At 38.8% G+C, this 17,993-nt stretch overlaps 1 protein-coding gene across 16 annotated transcripts; it reads left to right on the top strand.

The window, feature by feature from the left end:
* The first annotated feature begins 1,636 nt into the window (after nt 1-1,636).
* LOC104607097 (pentatricopeptide repeat-containing protein At3g24000, mitochondrial) lies at nt 1,637-16,122 on the top strand. 16 transcript variants are annotated; one of them, XM_088899545.1, is made up of 9 exons: nt 1,637-1,950; nt 2,077-2,185; nt 8,475-10,600; nt 11,335-11,500; nt 12,397-12,502; nt 12,636-13,143; nt 13,737-13,823; nt 14,604-14,676; nt 15,357-16,122. In XM_088899545.1, the coding sequence occupies exon 3, from the start codon at nt 8,523-8,525 to the stop codon at nt 10,497-10,499; it is 1,977 nt and encodes a 658-aa protein (XP_088755671.1). In that variant the 5' UTR covers nt 1,637-1,950; nt 2,077-2,185; nt 8,475-8,522; the 3' UTR covers nt 10,500-10,600; nt 11,335-11,500; nt 12,397-12,502; nt 12,636-13,143; nt 13,737-13,823; nt 14,604-14,676; nt 15,357-16,122. The 16 variants fall into 16 exon arrangements, with proteins under 16 accessions (XP_088755671.1, XP_088755672.1, XP_010270914.1 ...); XM_088899546.1 differs by having other exon boundaries at nt 12,636-13,188; XM_010272612.3 differs by lacking the exons at nt 12,636-13,143; nt 14,604-14,676 and having other exon boundaries at nt 15,357-15,592; nt 15,678-16,122.
* The last annotated feature ends 1,871 nt before the right edge of the window (nt 16,123-17,993 follow it).

Raw genomic sequence — 17,993 nt, 5'->3', positions numbered from 1 at the left:
ATTCTAATAAGCACTTATGAGCATTTAATGAGAAATCACTTATTTCAAATAGGGGTATTATAGGTATTTTCAAAATAATGTGGTAGCCAAGATAGGCAAAAAATAAGCACTTAAAATTAAGCCCAAATTTTGGGCTTTTCAAATAAGTGCTTACTCTCAAAATAAGCACTTATTTTAGATTTATTTCCCAAACGTCAACAAGTGACTATTGGTGTGATTCTGGCCTAAAATAAGTGCTAATTAGAATAAACACTTATTTTTAACCACTCCAAACTTGGCCTTAGGCTATATTAGCTAGCGAGCCCATAATGTGAATATCTCCTATGCTTGTATGTTAAATTCATAGGTAGATATTCTCGATGTGCAACTGGAACTGTACTCTCGAAGCCTTAACATGGTTTTTGCTTCCAATACATCATGTCTCAAAAGCTACCCAACTTCTATTGTTGAACATTCCAAGTTTCAAACTAAAGTTTGAGATTGGAGAGATTGAGATTGATGTGCTATTTGATAACAATTTTCAAACGTCTAAAAAACTTGCCTTGACCTGGGCCAGGCACCAATAGGGCGACAAGGAAAAAAAAACTGAATTAAATCGATGAAACCAAATCGAGAATTCTGGTTAATCGAACTGATCAGTTTGGTATTTCGGAAAAACTAAAGGTATCGATTCGGTTTCAGTTAACCAATATAAAAAAACCGATGGTTAATCGAACCGACTGATATACATATATTTATATATTATATATATATTTATGTATATTATATATTTTTCATATATTTTATATTACCTATATATATTATAAATGAATATATATATATATATATATATATATATATATAGTAAATCAATGTTATGACACCTCATAAGACTTCTTTGTGCTCCATTGCCCTAAGGGGACAATTCTGGAGGGGGTGCAAGATTCCCTCTAGAAGCTTATGGAGGTGCCACTTAGCATGGCTTTTTCCTCTCCTTTTTATTGGGAAACTAACCATCACTCACTTTCTCCTCAATTATCTTTAAATATATCTAAGGACGCATTGTGAAATGAAGGGAGGAAAGTTGGTTAATGGGATTCACTTAACCATTGACAATGGGATTTCAAGAATAAGTGGGACCCATAGTAAATTTTATTTTCCTGGTTATCACTTACCCAAGAAAGTGATACCCTTCTCAAATTTGGGTAAGTTGATTTCCCAACCGAGGATAAATAGGAAGGAAAATTTCAGATTAATACCTTGTACTATGGGCCTAGCATTACTTTGGCCCCCGAACTTTAAAATGTGTCAATCCTATACCTAAACTTCCAAAACGTGCCAATTTAATACCATTAACTAACTGTTAAGTGGCATGTGAATTGTGAAAGGACACGAATGTCTTCTGAGCAACGTTTTCGAACCATCATTGACTCAGATGGTCGAACCATTTGGACCAGAAACTGGTCACTCGAACGGTTACAAATTTACCCCGAACAGTCTTCCAATGCAAAACCGTTGAAAAAGTCAAAAAACGGTGACCCGAATGGTTAAACCGTCGACCCGGGCAACAGTTAGTGGTTAGGCATTTTTTTGTTTATTTTGGATTAAAATAAAAATAAAACAAAGAAAATAACAAACATATCCTAACTACGTTCGATGACTCTCCTGAGTTTTGTTGTGCCAAGCCCAAAACACATTTTTTTATTCATCTGAGAAAAGCCCAAAACACTTCAGTCCTTGACAAAGCTTCAGGCCTTCACCGAAGAAGACGGCGGAACAAGTACCCGCCGGCGACCAAAGTTCCGACATCTCTGAAGTCTGAACTGAACTCTGATCTCTTGAAAGGAACGGCTCAACGGCATCTCCTCAAGGGGATAGCGGCGACTACTGTGGACATCCAACCTCCGGCGATCAATCTCCGCTGCGGCTGCCGGCGACCAGTCTGAAAGGAGTACAGCGACGACTATTCAGGTAAGTAAGTGTGTTTTTTTTCGTTTTTCTCTGATCTGATATGCGCATTAAGCCATTAACTCATTTATTATTATTATTATTATTATTATTATTCGCAATATTATGATTTCTCATTTTCTTGTGAAGGAACAGAACCGCCATTTGCGCCGGTGACTACTCCATTGGAGCCGAGAGCCACTGCAGAATCTGAGAATCACATCCCCTGATTTTCAATTTTGATTTGAAGCTTAAACTGGTATATTTCTGTTTCACTTGGAATTAGGAAACATATTCGTATTTTTTCTTTTTTTTTTTTCTGCAATTTTCTGTGGAATACATGTTACGGCTTACAGGTTTAACAACTGCAAAAAAGTGAAAAACCATAACTGATTCAGCCATTCCACATATCTAAGGTTCTTTTTCATCCCACTAAAACAGTTCAGAAAAAATCTACCAAAAAACCGAGTTCACAAAAGTTTCTAATTTTGAGACTCCCATCTCTAGTCTTTTTGTGTCCAAAACCACATCCTCCCTTCTCTAGACCTACCCCCAACCCCTCAAACCTAAAACCTTGGACCTAACCCCTTACTATCATCACTTATATTATCAATTTCCCTCAAATTTGTCATCAGTCCAGCTTTGGATCACAGCAGTCCTACACTAGATATGTTCTAGAATTTAAGGTATTGATGTAATCTTACAAATAAGTTAATATAAGCTACAATGATGAAAGAAAAAGAAATGAGATTGAACATTTAGTTTAGTCTCTAAAAAAGTTTCCAAAGAATGATATCAACTTTGATTTTTTGATCACTTTGATGTGTCTTTGTATGTGACAACTCCCGTTGATTGGAATAAAACTTAAACTGCCTGATTCTTGAACAAAACATAACATATTATAGTATCTAGATAAGTAAGAATCATGTAGGAGTCAAATAGAAACCTTTTCCACTAATGTCAACTCAAGGGACAGATTTTGAGCTCCAACTCGCATGAGGATATCTTTTGAACTCGTATGACTGAATTTTTCCTCATACAAATTGGAGAAATATTGGCCTCTATCTATATCAACCCCTGACAAGACACTTTCATTCCAAATAATTAGAAGACCTCCTGACGATCCTGAGGCAGCAAGCCATACCCAATTTTTATTTCTGACCTCCCAAATTGCCTTTATCAACCTTCTTGGCTTCCTTCCAATTCAAGTCACACCTTAGCTTCTTCAACTCTCTCATTGACTTCGGATGGAGGGTGTTGCCCTTCTCCCCTAAGATGTCCTTTATTTTCCAATTCTTCCCTTGAGAATCCACTGTAGATATGCCTAGATTTCCTGTTACCTTATCTGTTTTGCTTGCTGAGTTCTCTGATTTCTGTTGCTTCTGGGCAAACTCTCTATGAGCCCATGTTTTCAGCTGGTCACTCTTGGCAGATGGGCAGTGGTTGTGGGGGTCCACTCTACCTGTACCTACTAAATCAGAGGGGGGGGGGGGGGGGGGGGCACAGAGGGAACAAGAGGTTGGAATGAAGTACCTGGAGACAGATTGGGGCACGAAAGGCGAGCTTGTGGTCTGAACTGAGTTCTCTGACCTTTTCCTAGCAAATGGGCAGCTCCCCTCTCACCGCTATTCCCCTAGAGATGGGCCTTCTCTTGATTTTCTTTGAAGAGAGACTTCATTCCTGATAAAGGACCTTCTTCCTCTGGAAATTCCGCTTCTGATCTATATGAACCGGCTCCTCTTCTGAACTCATATCTGCTTCTGAATTTGAGGGAAAGGAGGAGGGCGTTGAAGGGCAGAACATTGAGGACTTTTCTTCTCCTAGAAAAGGAGGGGGGGGGGGTATTTACTGAAACTCCCAAAGGGTACAGTGGGGTTTGCGGCGAGGATGACATTTCTGAGTTGGCATCCTCAAGTAGTTGCAGGCCCAAAGAGTTTGGATCGAAGGAAGAAGAAACTTTCGGGCAGCTAATCTCTCAACCAAGGGTTGACTTATCCTGCAAAGTAGTTTGGGGAAAAGGGCCTATCTTGTTTGGTCCCACCTTCAAAAGATTTTGTTTGGGCCTCGTCTTTTCTAGGGGACTTTTGTTGGGCTTGGGGGGTCCAGTGCTTTAAAAGCGCAAGGTGCAGGGGTCAATTTGCGCCTGAGGCGCAAGGTGAGGTGCACGCCTTTTTAAGCAAGGCACAAAAAATATAAAAAAACTAAAAAATAAAAAAATGCCAAAAAATGCAAAAAAAATAAAAATTATTAAACATCATATTAATAAAAATATTAACTTATATTTTAAAATAAATGTTTTAAAAAACCTATTATCTAAAATTAAAATACATAATAAAATAAATGTTATTTTAAAATAACATGTAAAGCATATTCAAATGAGGATTTAAAAATAAAATCAAATATATAAAACACTTTCAAGCATATAAAACCCAGAATTTCTTTTTTTCTCAATTGCATTACTTCAAGTAGCTAATGTAATGTAAAACATATTACATTCCTGATTCTATGAGTCGCCTTTGTGCCACGCCCCTTGAGGTGCAAGGCGCACTAGGCGCACCAGGCGTGCACCTTTTGAAAGGGCTGTGCCTAGGGCTTGGGCAAGGGGCCTACCCTAAAATGCTCCTAGGCGCGCCTTTTAAATCACTGGGGGGGACTTGGAACTCTTCAATTTGAAATTTGTAGGTTCGTGCGTTGGTCGCTGAACCGGGAGAGCAGTGGCGGTCTTTATCATTGGTTCATGCGTGTCAGCTGGCTTCTGAGTTACCGAGTTGCTATTGGTGACAACTATCAAGGACTCGGTGAGTCTGGAGACTAACCTCGGTCTTCTTCTCCACTGAGATTTCAATATTAAACCAGATATTTCTTTCATGGAGGAGAATCGATCTGGGAACACTATGAAGTCTTCTACTCTGAACCCGAATCTTTGCCCTGTTTAGATCTTTTAGTAATCTGGTTGACGTATGAACTGTCTCGAGTCCTCCGCAGAGGTTACCTATCAACTTGAAGGTCGGTCGAGTCCAGAGGTGAAAGGGGAGTCCTCTGATTTTGATCCAGCCATCAAATTTAAGGAGGTCATCTGCAGAATTTACTAAAGGCCACCACCTGCAAATAGAAACCTTTGTACCGAAAAGCTTGAGAGAGCCTAGTCTCAGCTACTTTTGGAGTTGTTCATCTGAATCAGTAAATCTGATTGCCTGGTTACTACTAAAAGGGTGAAGGTCTATCCATGAGTGGGGGTGGAGGTTGGCAGTGAGACCTCGTTCTACATATTCCCAACTTATACCCGGCGATTTTTCACAAATGAAGGCTAGTTTTCACAAGCCAAAGGGGTTTGAGTTGTGAACGATGTTAATCACCTTTCCCCCACCTACTGAAACGACTTGACTTTCTTTTAGGGACCCGGGGGGGGGGGGGGTGTTGTGAAAGCTGTAGCCTGTGGGGGAGGGGGAAGGAGGATTGGGTCCGTTGGGAGTTGTCGTATCTCCTATAAATCAGTCAAAAAGGATCGCCATCCTTGCTCCTTCACCTCCCCTGATTCTGTCAGAGCCTTTCCAAGAGGCCACACGAATGTATCTCCCTCGGTTGTTTGTCTTCGACTGGAAGATTGTATGTTGGTTGTTCACCAAGATTTTCCTATCCAAAGGTCCCTTTTGGCCTGTAGTGGCGACTGACAAGAAGGAGCTCAGTTCTGAGCATTCCTTGGCACCTAGCGAAAGTTTTGTCCAGTAGCCTCATCCCTTTCTGTGATGTCACAATAACCTTCAGTGGCCCGGGAGCCTGCAAGCTCGAAGGACTTCGATTCAATGCAAACCAGTTTACCATTACTGGGAACAGGGAGCCTCCCTCCCAGCGTGATCATGTCCCGAGGGGGGGAAAAGGAAAACAAGAAAACTATTGAACAAGTGCAAACCTATTATTGTTAACAGCAGGGTTGAAAAATGCCATAGCTCCAATTTCCACAGCTTTTCATTACACTCATGAACAGCCATCCCCCAAAACCGGACAAGGGCCTCAACAAACCCATTGGCCCCCATAAAAATTCTGACCTCTTCATCATTCTTCAGAAAGTGTCATATCTGTTCCACTACTTTGCATTGCCTCCTTAGGTCATTTCCTTCATACAAGACAGTCATGGAGTTCTCGTACATCTGAAACAGGATTAAAGAGAACTGATTTTAATTCTGGTTTCACACTTTCACTAAGGATGGAAACAACTTGGATTCATCCCTGACCCTGACTCTGACCCAGCCTTATTTGATTCCAACTAAACCTAGACCACCCCATGAGAGGTTACCCTGCTGACAGTGATCAATACTTCTGGCTGATCCTCAACTCAAGAGTCAATTGTTCGAATGACAGTCCTTGCATAATCTGTTCAGTTAGATCCAGTCTTTTTAAGGACAAGAAGTCTTTTTCAAGGCACTTGAGCCTATCTTAGATCTCTCACTTCTCTCCTAAAAAGATCTTCTAACGTAGCAAACTTCCATTGTGTAACATGATGGTGGAGAGTACAGACTACAACGTCCTCCTGTCAAGAGGAGTTGGCTATTCATGAGAAGATATGGTGAGTTGTTCTGTTAAAGTTAGCTAGTGTATCACTTTATCTCAACTAACCAGAATCCTAACAGGAAGTTAGGAAGAACCACCTTGACTGAAAAACACAATGCAAAATCAGTTCGAAAAAACCAGTCCAAAACGTTTTCAAAAGTACTAGCATTTAGTTTGGAAACAATGGCATACAGGGTGGATGCACAGTAGAAGTCATGTTTACTAATTGCTTGTATAACAGCTGCAACAGTTACTGATTGGAGGATATTTGGGGTTTGAAGGATGCTAGTAAAAAATGAGTTTAAGCAGCTTTGCCCCACAGACAAGGTAGCAGTTGTGCCTAATTTTGTCCTGTAGCGTGTCTTTTCATTGGTCTCACCATGCATTTAGGACAAGGTGTCCAAGTGTGGCATAAACTCAACTTATTGGCTTTATAACCACCTGTTGTGTTTTCATCAACTTGTTGAATGCCAGTTGCAAGAGACGTTCAATAGTTTCACTAAAACTTACCCTAATTCCTTAACCCCTACATCATGGGTGTTTGAATCATGCCATGATTTGAATTTCCTAATTCAAATTGGATGTGGAGAATGAAAAGATTAAAATATGACAGCCACTAATATTATGCATGATAACAATTAGATTTTATGTATGATAACAAAGACTCAGTAGATGGGGAATTCAGGATTGCTTGAACCAGAACAGAACAGAGGTCAAACTTCAAATTACCAAACCTAACTGTACCCCAATTAATCATGTAGGATGTCTGAGTATGGCAGGCATTGGTGGTATGATCAGAGACTCCTCAAACAAAGTGTTGGCTATGTACTCAGGACCTTTAGGGGAAGGTGACTCTTTAAAAGCTGAACTTTTTATCTCTACTTCAAGGGCTAAAGATTGCCAAGCAAGCAGATTTTAAGAACTTGGAAATAGAAGGGGACTCAAAAACAGTGGTATCTTGGATCAATTCAAGCAGTAATGTTCCTTGGTACTACAGACATCAGTTAAGGGAGATAATAACCATAGCAAGGGAACTTATTGCCTCGTTTACATGGGTTAGGAGAACTGCAAATGGAATGGCTGATTCTCTAGCTAAACAGGGAGTTCAAAGGCAACAGCTTTTTTGGGCTTTATTGTAAAAATTCTCTGTTGAAATGTCTATGTTTTATCTGCTGTATCTCTGTATTAATACTCTTAAGTGAATAAAATTCTCATTTTCTCTGATAAAAAAAATGTAGAATGTCTGAGTGTTTCCAAATGTCCTGTTGTTTTCTGATGGTTGCCCTTGTTTATGTTGGTTAGTTGCTTCACATAAGCTTGTGAGTTAAAAGTTGCTTTTTTATCTTCAACTATTTAATCAGTTGAATTTATTATACCTGTATATGCAACATAAAGGGAAGCAGTTGCTCATATTTGAAATGCAATTATTTTAATATATATTTTGGTGAATGAATTTGCATTTAAAATTGGTATCTATTGTTATTACTAATGTGGTGAAACAGGGAATTATTTGGACAAGGCTTAGGAGATGATGACAGAATTAAATTTGGTTCTGAAAAGGGGAAAGGAGATTTGTTAGTATATTTGATCTCATATGCTGCAAGTGTATCAACTTATTTTTAAATGATTAGGAAGAGTAATTATGCAAAAGGAGATTTTAAAGAATCACATAAGAATGAAGGTTGATTCCTTGTAACCATGTGTTGTATCAAGGAATGGGCTGGTTATTAATTAGGGAAGTCTTGTTCACTTGGATGAATCACCTTGGAACTAGATTTGAGTCATAGTAGATGTTTAGACAAGGATTCTTATTTGCTTGTTAACAATTGTACAGTCCCTTTTTGGGTGTATATGAGTTATAGTTTTGTTTATAATACATTACAGTACCTTTTAATAAAATAAAAAAATGCATGCTTCTCCTAATACTTTAAGGCCCTTTTTGAGGAATATTGCCACTGAATCACCTGATCTTTTCATTTTTTTTGTCTCTGGCATTATAGGTTGAAAGCTGCTAAGAGACATCTACCTCTCTTCTTAATTCCCTCCAAATGAAGAAGTTGCTTTGCACTGGTCCTCTTTCCTTGAGCATAGTCCACATGCCTACAAGACTTTGTGTTCAGCTATTGCTTTCTCTCCCATTTTGTTCTTCTGTGGTTCATGCTTCCCTTACTGAATATGATAGTTGTGAAGAAGGTGATGCTTCATGTATTATTCAAGAAAAAGACCTTCTTTGCACAAGCAATACCGAAAGTGGGCTTCATGTCCTTGACCTCTTAGACCATGGTTTGATCGATCCAGATCCTATGCTATACAATAAATTGTTAAAGAAGTGCACCCAGTTGAAGAGGGTTAAAGAAGGAAAGATTGTTCATGCCCACATCCTCAACTCCAAGTTCAAGTCAGATCTTTATATTCAAAATAGCATCCTCCATATGTATGCAAAATGTGGTTGTCTAGATGATGCCCGCTCATTGTTCAACGAAATGCCTCTGAAAGACATGGTCACATGGACTGCTATGATTACTGGGTACTCTCAGAATGATAAAGCAGAAGAAGCTATTGAGTTGTTTCCTCAGATGCTTAAGCTTGGACTAAAGCCGAATCAATATACATTTTCCAGCCTTTTAAAGGCTTCTGGGGCTGCACCAAGTGACAAAAATGGTAGGCAAATTCATGCATTTTGCACAAAATATGGTTATGAATCAAATGTTTATGTAGGAAGTTCTCTTTTGGACATGTATGCTAGGTTTGGAAAAATGGAGGAGGCTCAGTTGGTCTTTGATGGGATGGTGACAAGGAATGAGGTCTCATGGAATGCTCTGATTGCTGGACATGCGAGGAAGGGTGAAGGGGAGAACACTCTTCGACTATTCTGGGAGATGCTGAGGGAAGATTATAAACCTACACATTTTACTTATTCCAGTGTTTTCAGTGGTTGTGCTAGTGTAGGAGCTCTAGAGCAAGGCAAATGGGTGCATGCATACATGATAAAATCAGGGGGCAAACTCATTGCATTTCTTGGTAACACTCTTGTTGACATGTATGCAAAGTCAGGCAGCATAGATGATGCAAGGAAAGTCTTTAATAGGTTGGAAACAAGAGATGTTGTTTCTTGGAATTCTATCCTTACTGGTTGTGCACAACATGGGCTTGCAAGGGAATCCCTAAGTCGATTTGAAGAAATGCTAAGGATCGGCGTAAAACCTAATGAGATTACCTTCCTTTGTGTCCTTACTGCATGTAGCCATGGTGGCCTATTGAATGAAGGACAACACTATTTTGAATTGATGAAGAAATACCAGGTAGAACCAAAGGTTGAGCATTATGTGACAATTGTTGATCTTCTTGGTCGAGCAGGGCTTCTTGACCAAGCCAAGGAGTTCATTGGGGAGATGCCAATTGAACCAACTGCAGCTGTTTGGGGAGCTTTGCTTGGTGCTTGTAGGATGCATGGGAATATGGAGTTGGGTACTTTTGCTGCCGAACGTGTTTTTGAGCTTGACCCCCATGATTCTGGCCCACATGTGTTGCTTTATAACATCTATGCATCTGCTGGTAGGTGGGTAGATGCTGCAACAGTGAGAAAGATGATGAAAGAGAGTGGGGTAAAAAAGGAACCTGCTTGTAGTTGGGTGGAAATTGAGAATACAGTTCACATGTTTGTTGCCAATGATGACACCCATCCCCAACGAAAAGAGATCCATAGGATGTGGGAGAAGATAAGTGGGAAGATCAAGGAAGTTGGGTATGTCCCTGACCCAAGCCATGTGCTGTTGTTTGTGGATCAGCAGGAGAGGGAAGCAAAGTTGCAGTACCATAGTGAGAAGCTTGCTCTAGCCTTTGCACTTCTAAATACAACCCCTGGATCCACCATTAGGATAAAAAAGAATATCAGAATGTGTGGTGATTGCCATTCGGCAATCAAGTTTGTCTCGAAGGTGATGGATAGAGAGATCATCGTGAGAGACACCAACCGATTTCATCATTTCAGCAATGGTTCTTGTTCATGTGGGGATTACTGGTGATGCAAAACACCCAATTCTAGAGTCATCAGAGTAAATGATAAAAAAGTTATCAAAGAGGAGCTTGATCTTTTGGCTGTTTGATAATGAAAAGTGGTTTAGAGGTAAGAAATTATTTATGCATAAACTCCTTGTTAATCATGAAATTCATGCAAATATCTTTATATGTTTTATTTTCAGGAGCCTGTATCTGTATATGTTCAACCTAGGAAGCCCTTACCTTCTTGTAGCTTACTTCACACTAGCAACTTATATATTGTGGTGTTCTATACTTCTATGACTGCTTTTGTCACACTGGCTCCACCTATCCCTTACTATACTTCTATACTTCTATGGTGCAGTATGAATCTTGAGATTTTTCTTTTAAATTCAAAGAATAGAACTCCTTTAAATTTTATCATAGTTATGTCTGGGATTGGATGGAAATGATAAGAAACTTAGAAATCAAGGAAAATGATAAACCTTGTTTTTTAGTTATTGGTTTTATTACTTTACTCTGCACATAAGTTTTTTAGTCTTGGATCAATAAATAGAAAGAAAGGGCTTTGTTCATCAAATAGAAGGAAAAGGCTTTGCTATCTTGCTTGGTATCTGTTACTACACATCCTGTCAGTACCTTATTGGGTTTATAAATTTATTGCCAACTTTTAGCTCATATCAAACATAAGTAGTTCTTATTTGAACTGGAACTAAACACCATTAATTGATCTTTATGGTGTTTTCTCTATCTATTAGATCCTTATCCAGTGAGTCATGTATATTTCTTCATATTTTGGCTTCCCTAAAGTGCTTTTCCTTTTCTGCTTTTGGCATGTTGACCTCGGTGATGGTTCACCAGTTCGATCATCCGGGTTGAATGGGCCAGATTGTCAAAGTGAGAGGACACATTTAGATGGGAATATTAGGTTAAGTTTGTTGGGAAGAGGAGGGTGGAGAGCACTTACCACTGCCACTGCTGCTGGACATTGCTGTGGATGTTGCCTTTGTGGTTCAAGCACTGCCAGGTTCTATTACTCCCCCCCCCAATGGAATGCTTTTGTCTCTTTTAAATGATAATTTTGCATTGTACACTTCTATGTGTCTCAGTTCTGTAATAATAGTTTCAGTGTTTCACTATTTTCTTTTAAATGCTTTTGACTCCCCTCCACAAAAGCTTATTAAGAAGACAAAGCAATAAGCTTTTTAATGGTTCAACCATTTCATCGGTTATCAAATGGCCTTTAAATGATAGATTATATTATATGTTTTCAAAAGGTAAACTGTGATAAATTCACTCCATGTAGCTGCCAAGTTTGTTGATTGATGAAACTCATTTCTTCATTTTTTTTATTGGTAGTTTCTGAATCTTGGCACATCTCTTTTTCCTTTTTCAGTTTTGCGCTCATGATGTGCTTGTTTTAAAGCCAAACAAAACTGATTTTGGCTCTCCTTTCCTTGGGCAGGGTGTAATAAATTGACTGAAGTTGCTTTGACTTTTAAATTATTTGATAAATAATTACTTGTTGTCTATTGACTCACATAGGCCTACCGTTTGCAATGACATCCCAATTAACTATCATGCCCAGAGCTTTTATTTTTCTTATTCTTTAGCATATGATATCATCAATTGTTTAAATGATTCAGATCTTGTTCATTTTATGCTTTCTCTTCATAGGATTCTCCATCCAAAGTATTACATCTCAGCTATCAAAACTTTTATCTTTAATTATTTGAGCATTCTGTCAAAGTTCCCTCTTTCTAAAACTTTAGATGTTTTTCTACTTGAAAACACCAGAAATCATTGGGTGGGTTTTAGAAGTGGTTGTTACATATCATTGTTTTCTGGTTGTTACACCAGAAAACTCCCTTTCCTCTTCTCTTTGTCTTGATCTAATATTTTACTGCTGATGTTGTTTATCAGCTAGACCCAAGGACTCAAAGGGAAGCATGCCAACATGAATAAAAATTGGTATCTTAATCGAGGTGTGTGGCTCTAAATGGGGTCAAAGACATCAACCCTTGGAAAGGTATAATCTCAACCTACAATTGTTTCATCTCTTTTATTAGATATAAAGTGGGAAATAGGGATAGGATTAAGTTCTGGACAGGCATATGGTGGGGTAATTCTACTCTGGAGCTAACTTCCATTATCACCCACAGATGCTTCCTTTCGGCTTATGGTGGGGAAATTCTATCTCTGATCTTCATAGGAATGCAGTAAACTTTTTATTTTCCCAACATGTTTCCTGCACTCCCCACCACCACACACACACACACAGTTTCAGAGTTGCTGAGGAATGGGAGATAACCTTGTATTTTGATGGAAGTGCCCTCGGTAATCCAGGTGAAGCAGGCATTGGAGGTGTTTTTAGAAGAAGAGGTGGAAACATTAGTTGGGCTTTCAGTATATCAATTGGGATAGCCTCTTCAAAAAAGGCTGAAATCTTGGCAGCCTTAACTGATCCAGATAGCAAGAGACTTGGGTTATTCGAACATCACCATCATAGGATACTCTGCTAATACTATCAATTGGTTAGCTGAACCTGACGGTGGCTCCTGGGCTTTAGCTCATCACTTGACTGAAGCAAGAGACATCCTTTCCTCTTTAAATGCAGACTTGGGCTGGATCCCTAGGGAGCTAAACACTGTAGCTGATTGCCTAGCAAAGGCTGGTGTTCACAGGGATTATCTTTTCAGTGATAGCTCTCTTCCTGTACAACTCTTAGAGTTTTTAGCCTCTTTTTGTACATCTTCTCATGTACTTTTTGTTTTTTTTTAGAATAAACCTACCTTTTTCTCAAAAAAAAATGTTATATTGAGCATAAATTGTCACATTATCCATGCTATCTTACTAATTGACAGGGCTGGACCTACCCACTCCACTGCCTGGTTGGAAAGTAAAATTGATGATTTATTTCATATATATTTAATTATTAGAGTTCTCCAATTGGACAACTCTAGTCTTGCCCATGAAACTCTTGGCGATCCACATCAATTTTGGTTGCTTAAATTTGGACTTTGGAGGCATCAGAGATTCAGAATGCATATTGTAGGGCAGATAAGATGCCCACTTCCAAAAGTTTTGCTCTGAATAAATACATTAGTATTATGCTGCTTCTAAGTTTGAGCGCTTTTTCATCAAGCAGTATGGATAATGAGAAGTGAACTTGTATGCCATGTTCTTGTTAATTTTCTTTTCATACATTGTGCACCTTTTGCAGTCTGAGATTGGGACTAATTCTGGACTGTGATCAAATGCAGGAAAATGGTTATCAGTTACTGTTTCTTAGTGCACGTGCAATTGTTCAGGCCTATCTAACTAGAAGTTTGCTTCTCAATCTGAAACAGGTAATATGGTGCCTTGACTTGTATTTTTATGATTTCCATTTTTGTTCTTGGAGGTTATTTGTAGACATCAAACTCTTCCCATCCCCCTCCTGGAATCTGAATACCCTGGCTATAATGGTCCATCTTATTATAGTTGTTTCTTTTGTTTTTTTTTTTTGGGTGGGGTGTGAGACTGATGCTGGGATTTGTTATTTATGAGGGATGGAGTCCTCTGTCAACCTGCCCATTGAGTAATGCATCCATGCTCTGTTTGCATGCTTCCTTACCATTCTTTCTTGTTAAATCCTATCTTGCTAGACACACAAGGAGGAATACTATAGCAAAAGTGTTAAAAGGCCATTACCCAATGGTTGGTCCCAGCTATATCTATCAAAAAAAAAAAAAAAGGTTGGTCCCAGCTATATCTATCAAAAAAAAAAAGGTTGGTCCCAGCTATATCTATCAAAAAAAATAAAGGTTGGTCCCAGCTATATCTATCAAAAAAAAAAAGGTTGGTCCCAGCTATATCTATCAAAAAAAAAAAAAGGTTGGTCCCAGCTATATCTATCAAAAAAAAAAAAAGGTTGGTCCCAGCTATATAGGGTCTTGGGAGAGATGGATTGGACAGAGACCCATCCTTTGGAATTTTTATGCACAAAGTGGCTGTTCTGAGACTTAACCTGGGTTCTCAGGCTTATCAGTCGAGATTTTACCGTTAAACCAAGAAATGGCCCCTATCGTACTAAAACTGTTGTAGCATTTATTTCTTCTGCAATTTGGTTACATGTTTCATGCTGCCAGGATGGAAAAGCTTTACCAAATGGGCCTGTTGTCATTTCACCTGATGGATTATTTCTTTCATTGTATCGAGAAGGTGAGGTGTAGTGACCAAGAGAATAATTTTTTCTTTGTGATTTAAGTTGGACTCCATTTGGTTTGGTCCAACCTAGCAAAACACGCTGTTTTTTTATGGTTATATATTTTTAATGTTTCCTGAGAAACATGATGGTGGCAATGGAATTGGTCAAATCTGATTGATTGGACATGGAATATGAGCACAGGATCCTGTAGGTTGCTAAAGTAACTAAGCCTGCTTGGTGAAGGATATTTTGATTACAATTGTTCCATGCATCTTGAGAAACTGCTCTGAAGAGAGGGAAAAGAAAAAAATGTGAATTAGATCCTTGCCCTCCAGAATTCTGATGGCATCCAAGATTGTTTATTTCTTTGGAAGACCCTTATGGCCAAAAGTGGGGTCGAGAGTGAGGCCTATTTGGGGGCTATGTTCTCCCTGGGTGGTTTTCTTTTTTCCTGGTATTTTTTTGGCCCTCTTTGAGATCGACCACCTCTTTTGGTCTAACCCCTTCATTTGGGGTTTTTGATGATGATATCTTCCCTTTGTGATGCTACGCACCATTTTTCTCTCAACCTTTGTAAATCCCCCTCCAATCATCATCTGCTGTATATTTCTCTCAGCATAAACTGAAGTTCTTGTTCTATTTTATTAGAACTAGGTATTGACAGTCAATCCGGGTATTCCGTTGTGGAGTGCAGATTCAATTCGGAAATTGATATCTCTCGGCAATGGTCATCCCAACAGTGATTGTTGTACTTTGTTGACTCTAAGGAGGTATAAACTAACGAGAGATGATGCTGACCAAGATAACGACGACGCCAAGTGACGGGAAAAGTGCCATGTTATTGCTAATCATGAAGACCTTGAAATGGGTGGTCCAGCAAATGGTCCATCTTGGTGAACATCGCCGAGAGGGTTAACGCCGGCAGCAAATGTAACACTGGCTATTAGAACAACTATGACGTGTGTTTTGAGAGCATTCTGTACACTCGCATTGATTGGAGTGTCTTTATTTGTAGGCGATTGATTGGAGGGTAATCCAAAATAGTTTTTGACCAAGGAGGTGGTCCAACAGGCGATTGATTGGAGAGCATTCTGTACACTCGCTTCTCTTACCACCGGCTTCCTTTATGGTGCAAGAATGAAGTTGAGACTTAAGAGAACCGGAATTCCCAGCCCTGGACTTGGCAAATGCCCAGAGCCATGCATCCGCAAATTCGACGGTTCATAATTCGCATGGAAAACAATTGCTGCTCATCATGGCGTTGCAGTCGGGTCTGAAATTTAGAATAACATTTTTTTTTTCAATTTTTCTTTGCAGAGTTGATGTTGAGCTTTGAGTTTTTTATAATTATTATCACATCTTCGACTGTGTTGGATTTTGAGTTTTAATTTGCCGGTGGTCCATGCTTGAATAGTGATGACAATGCCAACAAATTAGAGTCAATGAAAAAAATTTTATCACTTGGATTTTATTGTGAAAATTTGAGAAATAACGAAGGGCAAATTTAACATTTTGTTTTTTTTATTATTTTTTTCCTTCAACGGATGATGTCTAATGCCCTAAAACGTACAAACTGAAGGAATACTTTTAAGTAATTTTTTAAACAGTAGGTACGTTTTTGCCCATTTGCTAAACCACATGGACATTTAAGTATTTAACGTTTTTTTGGGAAAATTGTACATTAGAATTTAATTTTTTTTTTGGGAAAATTGCACATTAGTACCCTGTACTTTGGACTTAGTCTCACTTTGGTCTCCAACCAAGGTTAAAAGTATCAATACAGGTGGTACGCTAGTATCTGGCCTATGGGTATTCTGTTTTTTGAATTTGGTTCAGAGGGGCTGATTTAAGGTTGGTCTACCCCCTGAATCACTTGCCGACCCGAAACACCCCCTATAGGGGTGTATTGAGAATGCTTCGATACGATATGTATTAATACTTTGAACTTTGCTCCAAACTTCAAAACGTGCCAATCCAGTATCTAAACTTCTAAAACGTGCCAATTTAATATTTACAGTTAACCAGTCGTCAGTTATATTTATCACATGACATCATGTGCGACTTAAAATTTTTGAAAATAACAAAATGACCTTTTCAAATAGAACACCGGTCATCATCTTCTTCTTTAAGAAGATGAAACAGAGATGTAAGTTTTGGATATTGAGTTTTCGGCAATGCTTGCATTAAACAAACACCGTGCATGATATAAGGTTTGTGCCATCAAAGCCCCTGGTTCTAGACCATTAATGTTTTTGAGGTTTCCAACCCCAACATAAAACAAACCGATTCAGTTGAACTGGCTTTGGGGTGGAAGATGATAAATCTGAACTTTTGGTTGGGTTGAGTTTGTTTAACCGAAAGAAAACCTTGGCTTGTTAGATCTTGCTTTGCGAAATTTATTCCAAAGATTTCATTTGAAAGGAGTACAAATACAAATACGTAGAGCACAAAACCTTGTATTTTGTGTTATTTTATACGTATTACTGTACATATTTGCATTTGCACTCCTTCCGTATTGAACCAAAAGGTTCGACTATGATATGGGAAAAACGTTTCACCAATGAACTAGAATCATAAACATGGTAATCACTCAGTTGTTATTTATCAAAATTCATAGATGGATTTTGATTGATCAAAACTCTTCCTATACCATGTCTTTCCCACATCATAGATTTTCCCTATTCCAAATAGACTCATATTTGGACTTGTAGAAGATCTAGACCCATGAAACCAGGAGCAATGCAGCCGTAAGAGCCTGCAATTGCTGACATGCATTTGGATGTACCACCGTCAACCAAGAACTTAGCCAAACCAAAATCAGCAACATGGGCTTCAAAGCTCGAAATCAAAATAATGTTGTTAGACTTGACATCTCTACGAGACTATGAAGTATAAGAGGAGAACAGTGATGGTGTAGATAGCACAGACCCTTGGCAGCTTCAATGGCTATCTTGTACCCAAGAAGCCTCCTCTCTTCCGATGAAGAGCCTCTCCCAAGCTTTCATTCCTCGTGTATTCTTTTTTGGTAATATTTCTCGTGTGTTCACCAATAAGTTGGTCTCTGAATTCGAACAGAAAGCTAACAATCTCACTATGTTTCTGTGTCGAATATTGCCTAGTGTTTGAATTTCAGCCCTGAATCCATGATCATGGTTGGCATTGCCCAGTCCTAGCGGTTTCTTCACTACAATTTCCTCTCCGTTTAGCATCTTATCTAGATATACAATCCGAGCTCCTCCCCATCCTACACATTGTTGTCTTTCATGCATTCTAGCACATCAAAGACCATGTTATGAATTCCAGTTTCTGGAATGCAGTCATGTATGTGAAC

Source organism: Nelumbo nucifera, chromosome 3 (genome assembly GCF_055504915.1).
Source record: "Nelumbo nucifera cultivar China Antique chromosome 3, China Antique-T2T, whole genome shotgun sequence".
NCBI classification, from domain to species: Eukaryota; Viridiplantae; Streptophyta; class Magnoliopsida; order Proteales; family Nelumbonaceae; genus Nelumbo; species Nelumbo nucifera.
This window is presented reverse-complemented; position numbering and strand designations above follow the sequence as displayed.